Source organism: Scyliorhinus canicula, chromosome 5 (genome assembly GCF_902713615.1).
Source record: "Scyliorhinus canicula chromosome 5, sScyCan1.1, whole genome shotgun sequence".
In the NCBI taxonomy this organism is placed as follows: Eukaryota; Metazoa; Chordata; class Chondrichthyes; order Carcharhiniformes; family Scyliorhinidae; genus Scyliorhinus; species Scyliorhinus canicula.
In genome coordinates, this window is record NC_052150.1 from 72,494,257 (window position 1) to 72,513,858 (window position 19,602).

At 46.1% G+C, this 19,602-nt stretch overlaps 1 protein-coding gene across 4 annotated transcripts in view; it reads left to right on the forward strand.

The window, feature by feature from the left end:
• Positions 1–19,602, forward strand: part of adcy2a (adenylate cyclase 2a) — an 840,666-nt gene that overhangs the window by 794,806 nt on the left and 26,258 nt on the right. For all 4 annotated transcript variants that reach the window (XM_038797200.1, XM_038797201.1, XM_038797204.1 and 1 more), the window contains exons 22-23: positions 15,686–15,832; positions 18,269–18,376. In XM_038797200.1, coding sequence (XP_038653128.1) covers positions 15,686–15,832; positions 18,269–18,376 — 255 coding nt within the window. The remainder of the gene's footprint in view (positions 1–15,685; positions 15,833–18,268; positions 18,377–19,602) is intronic.

Sequence of the window (19,602 nt, forward strand, 5' to 3'; positions counted from 1 at the left end):
AAGGCAGGAAAATGCCATCATGTTCAATGGTCTCAGTGATGCAACAGCCTCATATCTCCTTCAGAGGGTCAAAGAAATGCAATCATCCTTGTCCCCTTGTCCTGGGTACTCGGGGGTGTTGCTGAGTGAGTGATTGAAGTTTGGTTCATTGAGCAGCTTGAGAGGTTGGTGGTGCAATGGATAGGAGATTCCACATGATGATGCATTCCCTGACATTGAACATGAGGTCATTACACGTTATGTGACCTTGCTGCTAGGTCCTTGGGACCATACTCCTTGCACTGACTCCCTGATTACCTGTACCCACTGACAGTTGAATGTGTCCTCGCTCTTCCATGGAAGAAATGGCCTCTCTCTTTCTGCCCATCTCCAACACTAAGGCCTCAAGAGCCTTATTAGTGAACCCGCAAGTTTCATTATTCTTGTTTTGAATTGCAGCAGTAGAATTTAGCAGCAGCCTTCCATGATTCAGTACAGCTTCCCTTTAAGAGGAACAGACTGCCTTGATAGGAAGAGCAGAATGGTTGCACCATATGCCTTCAACACACACTGCTGAGCGCCCAACTCAGACCAATGTTACAATTAAACAAATGTGTATGCCGCACCAAGTCTGCGTACTTCCTACTTTAATACCAAGGGTTGCAGATTGATCATGAAGTGTGATCCTCACACCTTGTCAATTCACTTTATGCACCATTTTCGTTGGCAACACTGTCTTGCAATGATGCCTTAGCAGAACAACAAGGTGATTCTTGCTTACACCACCCAACCTCTGCAGCTTTTTGTTTCTAAAATTCTGGCATATATAACATTAACACCAATGTCTGAAGCATTATGGAATGTTGTGCTGTAATAAAATCAAATAGCTGTAGTTAAGACTCTATTCGAGCACAATCACACGCTCTGAACAAAATGACTGACAATTATTAGAATTTTCAGGACAGGCTACATTTATAGTTGTTAATCAGCAACTATGCAATGTGGTAATGAAGCTCCCTTAATCCCTATATTTATATGCACTATTTAGTATTGTATTCTGTCACAAATGTAGTCACTAATTAAGTTGGCCTGAAGGATTCCCACAGAAAGCTTCATGTCTTGTGCAAAAGCAGAAAGAAAATGGTATATTAAACTAGTTGTTTAGTTTGCAGTCCGATCATAAGACATTTTTGCCTATTACTCATTTCCTAATTTGCTGCCTGTGTGGAGTTTGCACATTCTCCCTGTGTCTGCATGAGGTTTCCTCTGGGTTCTCTGGTTTCCTTCACAGGACAAAGATGTGCCGGTTAGATGGATTGGCCATGCTAAATTGTCTCTAAGTGGTCAAAGGTTAGGTGGGATTACGGGGGATTGGGCTTAGGTAGGGTGCTCTTTCGGAGGGTCGGTGCAGACTTGATGGACCAAATGGCCTTCTTCTGCACTGGAGGAATTCTATGATTCTATGAAACTAGTTTGAGGATAGTAATGCAAAGTTAATCAATGTCCATGGACTTAGACAACACGTCATCATTTTTGCTACCTACTAATTTTAATGGTAGCTGCAATGTTGATTGCTGGATGCGTCAGCCGTGAGGGTGCAATGGTCATGTTGGTGGATGGGGAGTCACTTCAGAGAATTGCACCCCGATACCCCGTGCAGATATAGCCTCCTGCTGAAAGCTCTTTCTCCTTGCTCCGTCTCCTCCATCTTCCAGCCGCTTCTCCTGCTCACTGTGACATCTGGTCACGCTTCAAACTATGCTGTACTGCAAGGAGATTGCTTATTAGTGCACCAACATTTTTGAGCAACCTGAGTGCTCAAACTTGAATTTAGCAAAAGGTCCTTTAGTGCCTTTGTGCATTCGCGCCATGTAGACTTTGGCAGTTGTAAACAACTAGAGCAAGCACCAAACACTTATACAACAAAAGATGTGCAGTCCAAAGATGTGCTGGTGAGGAGGTTTGGCCATGGTAAATTGCTCCTTAATGTTCAAAAGGGTAATTGATGGCCATCCAGCATGAAACACGCCCTCTGAAAGGCTGAGTGCTGCCAGGAAGAGCAAGAAGAGGGCAGGTGCCGAGAACAGGGAGTGTATGGGCTGGTGCTTTTACTGTGCTCCTTGTCACCATGTCGGTTAACCAGGCCTCTGATTTCGGAGGCCTAGACTCCCTCCAAGCCAGTAGTATACGTCGCCAGGCTACCAAGGAGGAAAAGGCCAGAACATCTGCCTCTCCCTCCTCCTAAACACCCAGGTCCTCCAATACCCCAAAGATCGCTACCCCTGGACTCATTTCCACCCTTGTCTTCAATACCCTGGACATGACATCGCGAACCCCTGCCAATATCCCCTAAGTTTTGGGCATGCCCAGAACATATGAACATGGTTCGCTGGTCCACCCGCACATCTGACACACTTGTCTTCCACCCCAAAAAATCTACTCATCTGGGTCGCTGTCATGTGCGTTCGGTGCACCACCTTAAACTGGATCAAGCTGAGCCTTGCGTATGTAGCGGTCGCGTTCACCCTGCTCAGCGCCTCCACCCATAGGCCGCCCACCATCACACCCCCCAGTTCCTCCTCCCACTTACGCTTCAGCTCCTCTGTATGCGTCTCCTCCGCCCCCATTAATTCTTTGCAGATGTCCGAGATCCTCCCCACCTCACCCATCTCCTAGACACTACCCTATCTTGAATCCCTCTTCGTGGCAGGGGTGGGACGGATGGTACCTGCCTGCGCAGAAAGTCCCGCACCTGTAGATATCTGAAATCATTCCCTGCTGTCAGCCCAAACTTCTCCTCCAGCGCCCTTAAGCTAGGAAAGCTCCCTTCCAGAAACAGTTCCCCATCTTCTCAATCCCCGCCCTTTGCCATACCCGAAATCCCCCATCTAAGCTCCCCAGAGCGAACCGATGATTGTTACAAATTGGGGATCAAACCGACACCCTCACTGCACCAACAAATCTACTCCACTGACCCCAGCCCCTCAGGGCTGCCACCACCACGGGACTGGTGGAATATCTCGCCGGCGGGAACGGCAATGGTGCCGTTATCAGCGCCCCCAAGCTGGTGCCCCTGCATGAGGCCGCTTCCATCCACTCCCAAACCGCCACCGTCCCCACCACCCACTTCCTTATCATAGCAATATTGGCCGCCCAGTAATAATTACTAAAATTTGGCAGGGCAAGCCCCCCCCCCTCTCCCCGGTTCCTCTCGAGCTTCCGTGGGGACTTGCCCGCCCAAACAAAGCCCAAAATGATTTTGTTGATCCTCTTTTAAAAAGACAGCGGTATGAAACACAAATAAAAATCTCGGCAATATCATCATCTTAACCGTCTGCACCCTCCCCACCTATGATAGCGGGAGTGCGTCCCATCTCCGAAACTCCCCCCCCACCCCGAACCCGTCCTATCCAGCCCCTAAAGGCTCTCAGAGCAATTGCCAGCGGTTCTATGGCTAGCGCAAACCTCAGCGGGGAGAGGAAACATCCCTGTCTTGTTCGCGGTACAGCCTAAAATAATCCAAGTTCGTCTTGTTTGTCCTTACACTAGCTTCGGAGCCTGGTACAGCAGCCTGACCCAGTCGATAAAGCCCCTACCAAACCCACACCATCCCAACACCTCCCATAGCTAGTCCCACTCTACCCGGTCAAACGCCTTCTCTGCACCCATGGTCACAGCCACCTCTACTTCCCTACCCCCCCCCCCCCCCCCCCCCCCCCCCCCCCCGGGGGCATCATAATCACGTTAAGCAACCTTCTAATATTGGCTGACTGCCTACCCTTGACAAACCCGGTTAGATCCTCCATAATCACCTCCGGCACACAATCTTCAATCCTGGAGGCCAACACTTCGGCCCGCAACTTAGCGTCCACATTGAGCAACACGATCGGCCTGTAGGAACCACACAGCTCCGGGTTTTTGTCCCGCCTCAATATTAACAAAACGGTGGCCTGTGACATCGTCGGGGGCAGCACCCATCTATCCCTCGTCTCGTTAAAAACCGTAACCAGCAACGGCCCTAATATCCCCGAAAACTTCTTGTAAAATTCTACCGGGAACCCATCCGGCTTGGGAGCTTTGACCGACTGCATTGCCTTGAAACCCTCAGAAATTTCTTCGGCCCTAATCGGAGCCCCAACTCACCCACCTGCTCCTTGCCGACCCTTGGGAAAGTCAGTCCGTCCAGAAAGCATTTCATCCCCTCGGGCCCCGAGTGGGGCTCCAAGTGGTAAAGTCCGCTATAAAAATCCCTGAACGCCCTATTTAGCCCCGCTGAATCCCCTACCAGGTTCCCATCCCCGTCGACCACCTTATCAATTCCCCTGGCCGCCTCCCTCTTCCACAACTGCTGAGTCATCATTCTGCTGGCCTTCTCCCCATATTCATACAGCGCCCTCCCTCACCTTTCTAAACTGCTCCACTACCTTGTCCGTGGACAGTGCCCCAAACTCAGCCTGCAGCCTTCGATGCTCCCTTAACAGTTCCACCCCTGGGGTCACGGCATACCTCCTATCTATCCGTAGGATCTCCTTGATCATTCAGTCCATCTCTGCCCTGTCCCTATGACCTCGAATTGAAATCAACTCCCCTCTCACCACTGTCTTCAGCGCCTCCCAGACCACCGCTGCTGAGACATCCCCCGTGTCATTGACCTGCAGGTAGTTTAGCACACACTTCCTTACTCTCTCACACACCGCCTCATCCGCCAACAGGCCCACATCCAATCGCCACTGCGGGCGCTGGAAGCTCTCCTCACTGACCTGCAGTTCCACCCAATGTGGGGCATGATCCGAGATAGTGATGGCCGGGTACCCCGTGTCCACCACCCCCGCCAGCAGATCCCTACTCAAAATGAAAAAGTTGATCCGGGAATGCACTCTGTGTATATGCGAGTAGAAAGAAAACTCCTTAGCCGTCGGCTGTCTAAACCTCCATGGGTCGATCCCCCCCATCTGCTCCATGAACCCTATCAGCTCCTTTGCCATTGCTGGCACCCTCCCCGTTTTCAAACACGACCGGTCCAGGCCGGGTCGATAACCGTATTAAAATCCCCTCCCATCACCAGCTTGTGCAAGTCTAAATCTGGTATCTTCACCAGTACACTCCTAATGAAATCAACATCGTCCCAGTTTGGCGCATAGACGTTTACCAATACCACCTTCCTCCCCTCCAGCTTACCACTCACCATGACATTACGGCCCCCCCCCGGTCCAAAACTATACTGCCCGCCTGGAATCGCACCCACTTATTAATTAAAATCGCCACCCCTCTCATCTTAGTATCCAGCCCCGAATGGGAGACCTGACTGACCCAACCCTTCCTCAGCCTAACTTGATCTGCCACTTTCAGGTGTGTCTCTTGCAGCATCACCACGTCCGCCTTCAGAGCCCTCAGGTGCGTGAACACAGGGGCCTTCTTGACAGGCCCATTCAGCTTTCTCACATTCCAGGTGACAGCCTGGTTGGGTTACCGCGCCCCCTCCCCCCCCTGCCGATCAGCCATCCCCCTTTCTGGGCCCGCCCCCAACTGCCCGCCTCCAGGCAGCACCCACCCCCGACCACCTCTCCACCCCCAAACCCAAGTCCCTCCCTCGTCAGCAGAGTAGCTCCCCCCCTCCCCCTTAACAACATCACTCTATAGCCTAACCCCTGACGTGTATTGAATCAGTATACACCCACCACTGTGCTTCCGTGGCCTAGCTCAGCCAGCTAGCCTGGTGACCCTTGTCTCCGGCACCACAAAGTCTCCCACCTATTGTTCCCTACTCCCCTCCGTCGCCCCCCCCCCCCCCCCCCCCCCCCCCCCCCCCCCCCCCGCCCATCAAAACCACTTCACTCATCAAACCAAGACCGAACAATCTCCTAATTACCATAGGAGACAACCCAAGACAGACAGAGACCCCCACAGCACACCCTCAAAAGTGCAAATTAAAGTAATATGAAATAAAACATAGACAGCCCCCACTAAGCATCCCCATCAAAACACCGAAAAACCCAACAGAAACCAAATATCTTTTACTCCCCGTCTTCACCCAAACTTCAAAGATAAACAAAAAAGAAAGGACAACAATCAAACCATCTATGCATCATTCAAGAAACAAAAAAGAGAAAGACGCTGCCGCTTAAGTCCGGAAAAGTTCTCAGTTCTGCGTCAGACCCTTCTTCTTGGCAAAGTCCATCGCCTCTTCGGGCGATTCAAAGTAGTGGTGCTGGTCCTCATGGGTGACCCAGAGGCGCGCCGGGTAGAGGAACCCAAATTTCACTTTCCTCTTAAACAGGATCTTCTTCACCTGCCTGAAGCCTGCCCTCCTTCTAGCCACCTCCACCCTCAGGTCCTGATAGACACGTAGTATGCTATGGTCCCACTTGCAGCTCGTTTGGCCCACTGGAGGACACACTCTTTATCCATAAATCTGTGGAACTGCACGGCCGTCGCCCTGGGGGGTCCCCTGGCTGTGGCTTCCTCGCCATCGCCCTGTATGCCCTGTCCACCTCCAGCGGTCAGGCAAAAGCCCCCTCCCCCAGAAGCTTCTGGAACATATTTACCACAAAAGCGGCCACATCCGCCCCCTCAGCCACTTCAGGGAGACCGACAATTCTCAAATTCTGTCGGCGCGCACTGTTCTCCAGCTCTTCCACCTTTTCTAACAGCCTTTTCTGCTGATCCTTCAGCATCCCCACCTCCAGCTCGAACACCGTTTGGTGCTCCTCCTGGTCTGCCAGCGCTTTCTCTGACTTCTGGATCCTTCGATCCTGGGCATCCAGCCGACAGTCCATCCGATCAATCGACTCCTTTATTGGGTCAAGACAATCTCGTTTCTGTTTGGCGAAGCCCTCTCGAATGACTTGCATCAGCTCCTTCATCGATGGCTGGGCCGTCACAGAAGGGGTCCAAACCTCGAACATGTTAACTTCAGCAGCCACTCCTATACCGTTTTTGTTTCTTCCCTTACGGTCCCTTGGGGTTCTCCGTTCCATGCACCGCTCTGTGGATCCAGCACTTAAATGTACAGTTTCCAAATCAAGACTCAAAACCACGAAAAAGTCGGGGAAAAAGGTCCAAAAGTCCGGCCAGAGCAGGAGCCACCAAGTATGCGACCAACTCCCTCAGAGCCGCCACTGGAAGTCTCAACATTCAGGTTTTTAAAACCCTTCCAGACCCTTTGCGAGTCTTTGGTGGAATATGGAGGATGAGTTATGGAATCCCTGTGGCAGCACGTCCATATTGTTGCCTTTGAAATGTGAAGGAAAACCTATACTGGCATTGCCGGTTTGAGGGAATCAACCCGAAACTGTTGCTGATGGACTAAGATGGCTTTGTGATAGCACACCACGTCCCCTATCCTGAATTCCAATGGTCTGTCTTCAGCCTTTCCTGCAAGTGGCCTGTGGAAGCCACTCAACATTATCCTTTTTCAAGTACGCCATATTTACCCAGGTCGCAAGATGTATTGAGGATGTGGGGATCCTCCTGTGTCCCACAGGAACTGGAAAGGGTGGCCTCCTACCTTGCCTTGGACCAGGGCTCTACCTACACTATCCCCCTTGACGTTACATACGCAAGTTGGTGAGTCCTGACGGTGCTCAGTTCTGTGTCTAGTTGGAGATACAGGTTACCATGGCTTGTCGGGCATGTTCCTCCAGTGGTATAGGTCAGGGCCTTTGGTCTTGAAACCTTGGGTGTGTTTACAGCTATTGGTGGGGTTCCCTGCACTCTCCAACAAAGTGGTCTGTATGGTTGCAGTTGTAGTTCCGCCAGTGGATAGGTGAATACTTGGGGTCCGCTCTGGACTGATCTCTGCTTCTGGGGTTGAGAGGAGCGTATGGAGGCGGGCATCCTCTGTGATTATGTCCCCTATTCCTGTCTCCCCCCTCATTCCTCCATACCAGAGTGGGGTTTGGGTTTGTGAGGACGGGGATCATTTTCCCCACCCTCATGGGTTTGGAATGTCGATTAACCGCCCAAAAATAGACAACTTCATCCATAAACAACTGCCGTATGCCGTTGTGTGTTCCCCTTTCTTCTGTCCACTCTAATTTAGACCGTTCACTGGGTCCTCTCTATCATTTCCCACGTTGGTTAATACTACTGCCTTCATTTCTTCTTGCATACCCCCAACCACATTTTGGGGATCGGGCAAGGCAGAGTGTATTGCTGGGCTTAAGCGCATAAAGATGATTGCTACGTCTTCCACAACACCTACCCATTTAAGACCCTCTGTTGGCTTGTGTCGAAAAAGGCATTTGGATCCCCGGTTGGACAAATACCCCAATTGTTTTAGCGATGTCGGCGAGCTCCGTCACGGTGTATAGGGATACGTATGTAACATTGGCATTCTGTCCATCTCACTGGCTGGTGGTGAGCGGATTCATTAGGCTGGGGAATTTTTTAAGGGTGGCGTTGGTGTTAATGTTTGGAATGAGGTTGGGAATCCCCACCCATTATCAGGCTCGGCATATTCACAGGCTTCCTCCTCTCTCGTCTCCCTCTGCCCCTGGGTCACTATCCCTGGATTCTGCTGTATATGCGCACATTATCCCTCTCTTTATGATCAGTTAAGATTGCAATTTTCGATCTCGCTCAGGCACTAACTCTTGTTTAACTTTTAAAAACTCAGCCTCTCCCGCAGAGCTGCTCCAAACAACTAGCGATTGCAATCGCCTTACTTACCTTGGAAGCAGGTCTGTCCACCTCTTTATGGGTGTGGTCCCAACAAACTTTGCCTTCGGATCCCAGATCTGATATTAGAGTGTTAGCTCACTCCACACATATGGCCTATTTCTTATTTAAATAACCCCTCAGGGTTATCTTCCATTCAGTGCGGTTGGCCATGTCTAACTCTCTCACTCTCTCTCGGGTTCGTTACGCGCATGTGGGAATGAACCAGGGTAGGGGTCTGATTTGCACTAAATTCCTTCCCACAGAGTTTACCCAACACCCTTCACTGTCCTATGTCTGACTACGCAGTTTGTTCACCTCGTGTTACAAACACCTGGTTCAGGCCCAATTTACTGGTCGGATACCTATCCTCTCGTCCGCCCTCTTGAATTCTGGGCATCATGTAGGTCGACTGCCCTCTTAATTCAGGCTCAGGCTGAGTGTTGGAGAATACAAAGTTGGTGGATTTGAATTTGGAGCAACTATGTCATTTCATATCGAAAACCACCCAAAGGGACGCCACTTGTTATCTTTATAAGTTCAGACACTTCGCCCAGTCTATTATTCTATTGTTAGGTGAATTGGACATTCTGAATTCTCCCTCTGTGTACCTGAGCAGGCGCCGTAGTGTGGTGATCAGAGGATATTCACAGTAACTTCATTGCAGTTAATGTAAGGCTACTTGTGACACTAATAAAGATTATTATTATTCAAATGTTTTACCCTGTGCCCTTATTTGCAGGATTAACGAAGGACTGATACAAGTTTATAATTCAACCAAATGTATTATTAAACACACTAAAACAGTTACCCCCTTAAATTATCCCAACTAATAATAATCCTTTTGTGAGGGCCACGAAAGAATCCAGCACGAGTTGTAGAATAGAAAGAAATAACATTTCTTTACAATAACATATATATACACAACAGTAATTCCCTTGCTCCTCTCCAGCTGGTTCCATACTGGCCAGCTTTATTTATGCAGGGAATCTGCTAATGATTTCTCCGACCCCCTCATTGGGGAAGCTCACACTCCCTAAGGATTGTGGGATTGCCATTAGTCCCCAGCCAGTGGTAAGCAGGCAGGTTATAATAAATCCCCAAATTCTTAATACTACCCATGCCAATGAACTTGGTCAAGCTGCGGGTCCAAATTCTCCGTTTCGGTTGTCTCAGGGCCTTCATCCGCAAAGATGTATCTTTCAAGCTGCTTCCTTCTGTTCTCTGCTCTGTGGTTGAATCTTCCCTGTTAGCTCTGCACCAAGTCTTTGCTGGGGAGTGTCCTGATGGTCAATCTTTATACCCCTCTGGTGCTTTTCCAGAAGGTCCTTTGGCCCTCAGTCAATGAGTTCTTGGGGCGGAGGTTTCAACACCCGTGGAGTTGCCAACTGCAACTCTGTAGGACACCAAGAACTCACTCCCACTGGTCCATCTCAAGGTGTATTGCTCTCACATAATATTACTCCACATATGGTAAACTAGGTGTGAGAAATTCTAGCTTTATCTGGGCAATCCCCAAGAATTGATCCATGTGATTGGGACCGATTATCTCCTGATGTCTTGTTGACAGGGCAGGCCCAGATCTGTCCCGACTGTCTGTCTCCGTTCAGTGGATTTGAACTTGGCTGTTCGAATTCCGATCAGGCCTGCCTGGAGCTGACTGTGGTTTAATTTTAAATGCCTAATTCTTAATTTAAAGTGTCCAATTTATATCAAGTCTACATTTCATGCTGATGCCTATTTTATCACACAATTCTGTAAATAAACTCTCTCTAATTGCATCCTTTCTATACACCTTTGTTTAATGAGCTGTGTTCCTATAGTTCCAATCTGAAAACTTGATTCCTGTACCAGAAAAAGGCAGCGTGCTCCGGGGCATTCTCCATATGCTTTATGCATCGTTTCCAGCCCATTGGTGGCATCTGTTCAAATGACTAAACAAAGCAGATATGTCTGTTTCTTGCAGGGAATGAGGATATCTCCCACAATGTACAGGAATGGTGTCACTCATTCCAGCCATTGTCAAATGTGTGCTCTTTGAGCTGCATATGCCTCAGCCTTGGTGACATTGAACCACAAGGGTACAGCTCACAAAGGATGACATTAGATCAGGAGAGGTGACATTTTACCCATTGCATTGCCATGATATGACCTGAGTCATTGAGAGCAAGCAAGCCACCATCAGCGAGACAGGAATCAGACATTCACAGAATCTCTGTGAGGGTCTATGTACTGCCCCCACTGCAAGTGATCATCATCCTCTTGCAATGTAGGGACTATGGGCAACCGCAGTGTCCCAATGACAGGAGCCTTACCACAGAGGGTATGTGCTGCCATCAGTCATATGAGCACCGCTGTAACCTTCAGCGACACTGGCAGTGGAAGCCCTCCAAGTCCCTCTGACACCAAATCCTGCAGCAGGTGGAAGATGTGACCAACCAGCTCTTTGGACATGCATAGTGCTCAGCGACACTCGTTCTCGGACATCTGTAGGTATGGTAGGTGCCACCTGTACGCCATGGGTCTGGCAAGGGATGTTTCTATCCAGCTCTTCCTCCGTGTGTGGAGTCGGCCGTGCCACCCCTTCCACTTCAGGGTTCTGCTCCTGCCTTTGTCTTTCTCACTCAAAACTTTGAATATTTTCCATTTCTGTGTATTTTGAAAGAACATTGCTTCATATAACTGAGGAAAATGTTGCCCTAGTTAGCAGTCATTTTGAAGCCAATAGATGAAGCCAAAGAATTTGTGGTAGTGAAGACATAAGTGACCTTTAATGTAGAGAATTTCTGTTATTTTCAAGATTTTGATGACTATATAAACATTTTTGATTTCTATTTGTAGTTTGTATTTAATATTGTTAATTCAATTGATTATTGCTCAGTAGATCAGCGTAGTAATTTATAGTCTAAACCACAGTCTGATAGTATGCGTATTTTTCTGACTTTCTAAAGTTGACAAGGTCTCACGGTAGCTCACATTACCTAGAGTACAATGACAAGTGATCTTGTTTGGAACCAAATGCTCACAGCACTTACCTGGCTGGTAGGAACAGTCATAGGGATCAAGTACTCACTTACGGATTGGAGTATGATGATGAACCAGTGAAAGACACTGCGTGAAAAATAATCCAGAAATGTAAATACGGAACAAGGTTTTCTAAGATTTAGTAGCTGTAGCATTTAATTTATATTTAGTCATTTTTTTGCCCTCGGGGCTTGAGATTAATTCTGCCTTATTCTATACTTACTGCTAGGGTTGGTATTAATGGAAATGCTTGGAATCAATTTTGTACTATGGAACAAAGGTGTCATGCATGTGGTGGCAGAAAGTCACATTAAATACCATTATAGATAAATCTGCAAATTGTGATTTACAAGTACCTCCAGAGTACTTTCACAATCTAGCCACTTGACCAGTATGAAGGAGATTATCACCCACACAGCCCATCAATATTTAAATGGATCATTCATCTTTGTTTCAGTTATTAACCAGTTCAAAAACAGCACAGAACATATTAGCAATCCATGCCATGTTCGAGAATGACATCGACACATTTTTTATCAGTGCATTGCTGCTGAGGCAAATAGGAATGAAAACATTCAGGCTTTTTATTACCTAGTTGCATTGAGGCTAGTGCATTATCAAAGATCCTAAAATCCTTTTGGCTGCATCAGTTATATTTTCTGGTTGGTGAAGTTCAGATATAAATGATAATGTGCTCATAAGTGGTTAATATCCCGGTGACAGACAGAATGTATTTGCTGTCTTAGTACCTATAATCAGTATGTTTTTAATGGAAAGAGCTGTGTCATTTCTTACCTTTTGAGTGTGTACTTTAATTAAATAATTCAGCAGCATGCATTTGTGAGTTTAAAGGAAAGAATGTTATTTATTCTCACACACTTATGCTGAATTATCGTAATGTCACAAGCTCAACCTCAGACACGCACACACAAACAAAATTGGGAAACAAACAAAGCTAGTGCACTTTACAGATTACAGTTAATTCAGTTTCTGATTTACAATTTTCAGCCTTCCAAATGGCAGACCAGTGGCTTCTTTAATTTGGTGACTTAAAGTTGAAGGGAAGGTCTTGTAAAGCAAAGGATTCACAGCAGATTGCAAGGTTTCTTGTAGTAGAATATCCAGAGGGTTGTTCTCAAGTCAACTTTCAAACTGGAAAAGGTTAAATAGTTTGGTTTCTTGATGACTTGCAGCTAGTTTCAAAGTCTGGTTCCCAGACTGGCTGACAAATAATTAGATCTGCTGGATCCTGGGGTAAAAGGGTGTTGTCCCTGAAACCAGCATTGACCACATGACTGCTGGATTAACACTAACTGAAGCCCGCCAGCCTGGTTTGGATGGAGGAGACAATCATGATACATTATGAAGTTGATAGTGACCGTTGAGTTTCAATTTTCCTTTTTGTCTAGTGTGAAGTATGCAGACGGTAAGTCTGGAAACTTCATAGCCTTTAGGTTTGGGCCACTCTTAAACTTTGTGATGTGTGAATTCTCAGCGCCACCACAGGCTCTGTCCTAACCACTGCACCACATGCCGCCCCAGAGATTTGATATTGCCTGTCGTCTAAAAAAGTCACCTGATTGGCAGAAGCCATCTTAACAGCTTGTTTGTGTCAATATTTAATGGTATTGACCGAAAGCTAATAATAAGACAGGCCTGAAAGTAGCAAACTAAGGAATATAATATTCATTTGTAAAATGTGCCAATTATCCATGTTGACATTCCAAAGTCTCCATCTGTTCTGATCACATGGGAATCAAAAATGCTATGGTTCATAAATTCTACTAGGATTCCCTTGTCTCTTGTTTCTCCATTGGAATTCCAAAGAAAACACTAGAATCCAGTTATGCTGGGCTTCCACCATCACTGACCGCTCTCTGCGTACCAAGGAAATAACGGATATGGGGTAGAGACTGTGGTGGGGATTCCTCATCCCTGATGCACAATCAGAACTGTTGTTTGTGTGGTCACTGATATATCTAATTAATGGTGACCGCAAGAGTATATGGGCCCCTCCAGGGTATTACAGGGAGCACAAGCAGCCTGTGACCCTGAAGCAAACCCCAGATTGTATTATAAAATATATTGAAGATAGGCTACTTTGTTTGAGAGCCAGGGAGAGCTTACACCACCCACCATCCGTGGGTAACTTAAAGAAAAAGCACATAAATCCATTAGCCCAAGCTTTTATGATGCTTTAATTGCACCTCCGGCTACCAAAAACTGTCTTGTGAACCAGGATTTTGAAAAACACCACTGCAGCGACCATACATACATTAACTTAGACGTTTAACCCTTACTGCACAAAATATATCTAATTCAATATTTCTGAAATTCCTACATTCATCACAATTGTGAAGAGGACATGAGGCTGCAAAAATATATAGACATGTTAAGTGAGTGGGCAAAGATCTAGCAAATGGAATATAATGTGAGAAAATGTGAAATCCATTTTGGCAGGAAGAATAAACAAAGCAGCATATTATCTAAATGGTGAGAGATTTCAGAGCTCTGAGGTGCAGAGGGATCTGGGTGTCCTCGTGCATAAACCACAAAAAGCAGGTAGAGCCAGTAATTAGGTAAGCAAATGGAATGTTATCAATTATTGCTAAGGGAATTGAATACAAAAGTAGGGAGGTTATGCCTCAGTTGTACAGAGCACTAATGAGACCACATTTGGAGTACTGTCTACAGTATTGGTCACCTTATTTAAGGAAAGATGTAAATGGATTGGGAGCAGTTCAGAGATGTTTTACTATTCTATTACCTGGAATGGGTGGGTTGACTTATGAAGAAAGGATTGACAGGCAAGGCTTGTATACACTGTAATTTGGAAGAGTAAGAGGCGGCTTGAATGAAAAATATCATATCCTGAGTGGTCTTGACAGGGTCAATATGTTTCCTCTTGCAGGGGAATGTGGAACATGGGGTCAGTGTTTTTAACAAGGGTTCGCCCGTTTAAAACACAGATGAGGTGAAATTTCTTCACTCAGAGGGTCGAATCTCTTTGGAAGTCTCTTCCTGAATCGGTTGTGGAAGTAGAGATTTTGAATATTTTTGTGTCCGATGTGGATAGATTGTTGGTAAGCAAGGAGGTGAAAGGTTATCGGCAATGGCGGAGCGCAGTTTTGAGGTTACTATCAGATCAGCCATGATCTTATTAGATGGTGGAGCAAGTTCGATGGGCTGAATGGCCAGCTCCTGCTTCTTGTTTGTATGTCTAATGGAGAGAAGGCAGCCTAACTTTCTGTGAGCATGGGAAGAGTAACAGAAATGCACCCAAAGAGGGACTTATAACCACCTGCCTCAGGTTGGTGATGTGCCCACCGACATCGCGCTGTGAACCTGTTATGGTCAGCACCAAAGGGCATTCACAGGCACAACCTCATTGAATTTCAGGGCATAGATTGTTGAGCGAGATATACAGTCATTTTTTTGTTTTTCACAACATTTAGATACATTTAATCAAGTAAAAACGAGAGTTCAGTTTGCCAGCGGGCAGACTTGGGAAGATGGTGGCATAGTAGTAATGTCACTGGACTAGTAACCCAAACGCTCAGGCTAATGCTCTGGTTTGAATTCTACCGTGGCAGCTCGTAGAATTTAAATTCAATTGGAATTGAAAGCTCGTCTCAGTAATGGTAACCATAAAACTATTTTCGATGGTTGCAAAAACCCATGGGGTTCGCTGATGTCCTTTAGGCAAGGAAATCTGCCAAACTTACTGCTCTGGTTGACGTGTGACTCCAGAAACACAGCAATGTGGTTTACTCTGAACGGCCCTCTGATATGACTGAGCAAGCCACTCAGTTCAAACGCAATTAAGGCTGGGCAACAAATGCTGGCCTTGTCAGCGATGACCACATCCCATGAAAGAATATTTTAAAAACTTTTACACTCGGAAGAAAATGCATGATTGGGGTCTGGCATGAAAAATTATTGGATTAAATGCTGAATTTAAACTTTCTGCAAAATAGAATAAACCTGTACATTTCTAATGTTACATCTCTCATTTGCTTGGCAGGACCTTTACCATCAATCATATGAGTGTGTCTGTGTTATGTTCGCATCCATCCCAGATTTCAAAGAATTCTATACAGAGTCAGATGTAAATAAAGAAGGCTTAGAATGTCTACGATTACTGAATGAAATTATTGCTGACTTTGATGATGTAAGTATGCGGCAATATTGTCAGCCTATAGGTATGAAAGGTGATGTGATCTTTCCAATCACCAGGAACCTTTTATTAATATTCTGATGATAGCCCTTGATGGAGAAAGTGCATTAATCTAGCTTACTATATTATGAATCTTTTCACCTAACCAATCTTTTATTCCTATTTTAGTTTTAACAAGAACAAAAGAAAAGACAATTGCTCACTTAGAGACAAGTACAAAATATGGGGGCAGGGAGTAAAGCCATTAATGGAGATGCTCAATTAATCATCGGATAAGAAAGTATAGAACCAAGTGAAGACTATTCCAATCAACTGGACAATGGAAGAGAAGCACTGAGCAAAATCAATGTGGTCAAAACTAATGTTAAAAATTCAAGGTTGTGGCCAAGACAGCTGTCTGCAATTCCATCTCAAATTGGATGGAATCACAGAGGAGAGTGATGGAAAATATGGGCAACGAGGTCAACTACAGATTTGTTTGAAATTTCCTTCTTTCTACTCTAGCAAAGACTTCTATTCACCACTCTTACCAGTCATGAACCCTCCCTTGAATCCTCCGCCCTTGCAAACTACTGCCAGCTTCAATTTTCCTTGCACCTCTAAAGTTCTGGAATATGCCGTTGCTTACAAAATCCATGTCCAATCATTCCCACAATTCAACATTGACTCTTTACAGTCAAGTATCCAACACTGCCAAAACACTGAAAAAACAACATCCCAAAATATCTATCCATGGAGGCCACCCATTCCTCATTTACATGCTACGCTCAGTGACATCATCCAAAGACTTGGCATCAGGTTCTAGATCTGCCCTGGTGACATTGAATTCTACTTCTTCACAATCTCCCTCGCCCCTTCCACTGCATCAATGTTGTGAGAACACTTGTCTAACATCCAGTCCTTGAAGTGCCACAATTTTCCTCGGCTAAATATTGGGAAAACTGAAGCCATTGTCTTCAAATCTGCCACATTCTATACCTTTGCCATTGCTCCTGCCCCTATTTCCTGCCTCCGTCTCAGGTTGATCTGATTTTCACAATCCCAGCCTCCTTTCTGACCCCAAGTTGAGCTTCTGGCACAATAAAACAAGAAGCAAAAGAATGGGACAGGGGTTATGATCTTAAATTGTTGAACTGAATGGGATTGAGTTACAAGGTGCTGGAGCCCGTGTCCTCCGGTATCAGCAACCCAGACACTTATCATGCGGAGGGGTGTTGGTTGCATTGAGCTGAGGCTTCTTCCCCAACTGGACAGGCAGGCCTGAGAATTGCTGGCCAATCAAATGACTGCCAGCTGTCCAGTCCCAGCAGCGCCACCAGGAGCAATGGCCACAGGTAGGACTGCATCCAGTGCCTGATACTGAAGAGGCAGAGCCAGGGTGAGAGGTAAGATGGGGAAGGGGTGGTGGTGGCAAGAAGCAATGGGCGGCATGGCCTCACTGGGATCAGGCTGCCAGGCCCTGGCGAGGGTACCAAAGGTGATGGGGAGCCAGGGTAGACAGGCCATCTGGGAGGGGAACTGGTATTGGGACGGGGGTGCGGGATGGGGGGAAAACTTGTGGGTATCAAACAACATACAGGGATTCCCTATAAATTGTTGCATTGACATAAGGACTGAGAATCAGAGGATATTGATTTAAGATGAATGGCAAAAGAACGAAAGACAACATGGAAGAAAATCAGTTTACAAAATAAGTTGTTAGGACCTGAAATGCATTGCCTGAGAGGGTAGTGGGGGTTGGTTCAATTACGGCTTTCAAAAAGGAATTGGATAAGCATCTAAAATAAAATTCTAGGACTACAAGAAGAGCAGAGGAGTGGGGTAGATAAATATCTCTTACAGGGAGCTGGAAGGGACTTAATGAGCTGAAACCATTCTATGATTCCATGATTTGGTGCATGGGAAATTCATCATATACTGTTCTAGGTGATCATTTTTGCTTTTCCTTTTGCTGTTTTTTTCTGTTAAATAAGGCGTACATTTTTTCAAATGCTTTGTGTTACCTTTGTACACTGTGCAACATTCAGTTTGCTTCTCCCGACCATTTTGAGGATTCAGCAACCCTACAGGTTTGCTTTCAGAATAACCTCGAAGCGCTATCGTTGCTCACAGATAATTTCCTGCTTTCAGCTTAAAAAAAAACATTTAAACAGTCTGCTGTGTTTTTGCTGCATTTCACCATTTTATTTTTGGAATATGTGGTGTTTAAACTGAAATTAATACTTCAAATGCACTTGAAATTATGCTACCTGTTAGCTCATGTTGTTTATGTCAAAGCAATATTTTGTTTTTGTTGTATTAAAACAATGGTAGCATGTTATCCCCTTAAATATACGCAAATCCCTGTTGTCGAAGGCTATTCATATGGAATCTGACTACCCAAATTACCATTTAGATATTCACCAAGAGATTGTGTTCTTTTTCCAACAGTTATTGTCCAAGCCTAAATTCAGTGGAGTAGAAAAGATTAAAACAATTGGGAGTACGTATATGGCAGCAACTGGGTTAAGTGCTGCCACAGTTCAAGAGTACAGCCAAGTAAGATATATACTTTTCTTTTTGCATTAAAATTAGTTCTAATGGTATATTTTTGGTGCTGATCAGTTGTCAATTTCAAACATAAAAAAGTCATACCATAATATTAAAATTAATCCTTCACAATATATTTTTATATTTTTATACATATATGTATAGGTCATTTGGAAAATCCTGTGAATGAGATGATGCAGCATCATGGAGAGTGGGACGGTTGTCAGTGGAAACATGTTAAAATCTGAGGAGTCATATTAATTTGATCCAAGCAGGCATCCAATTAACTGCATGATCACTGCCACTGCCCCCTCCCCCAGAGACCCCCTAAATAAGGAGACCCCCCCCCCCCAGGAGCCCCTCAGTAAAGAGACCCCCTCCCCAGAAAAGAATGAAAAATGAAATGAAAATCGCTTATTGTCATGAGTAGGCTTCAAATGAAGTTACTGTGAAAAACCCCTAGTCGCCACATTCCGGCGCCTGTTCGGGGAGTCTGTTACGGGAATCGAATTGTGCTGCTCGCCTGCTTGGTCTGCTTTCAAAGCCAGCGATTTAGCCCTGTGCTAAACAGTCCCTTCAATAAAGAGATCCTCTCCCCCCCCCCCCCCCCAAGAAAAGAGACTCCTGTCAGAAATCCCCCCAGAACAGAGATTTCTGTTAGTAACCCCCCCCCCCCCCCCTAGGCTGTGAATAACAGCTTTGACACCCACCTGGCATCTTTGCTCCATTCATCACCTTCATGCTTGAGTAACTCTGAAGTGCTCCAAGCACAGTGTTTACACACATCAACCACTTCAAACAGTTAAGTGTTGTCATGTTTTAGCTGACCACTTCTAAGTCACTCAAGTGTGAAGGCAGGTGATTGGCAGAGGGGTGGGCAGGCCTTGCATTGTGGGGGGAAGGTGGACCTCGGATTAGCTTTGGGGGCAATTCCCTTAAAGAGTTACCTCCTGAGTCTACCGTGAGGTCCACCGTGCCAGGTACACATTTGTCCATACCTGTAGTAATTCTCACCCATGTGATTCCTGACCCAGAGGACCACAAAATCATGCACGCCTGGAGGATATGGTGCCTGACCCAATAAGCGGATTCAAATGAATTGTAATGACCTATTTGCATTCTTCCACTTGCATGCGGGTGCAAACCTCACTCCCATCACCAGTGGAAGGCCAGAACAACAGATTTTGTCCCCAACGCTAGATTCTTTACGTCACCGGGAATTCCACTATCAGTGG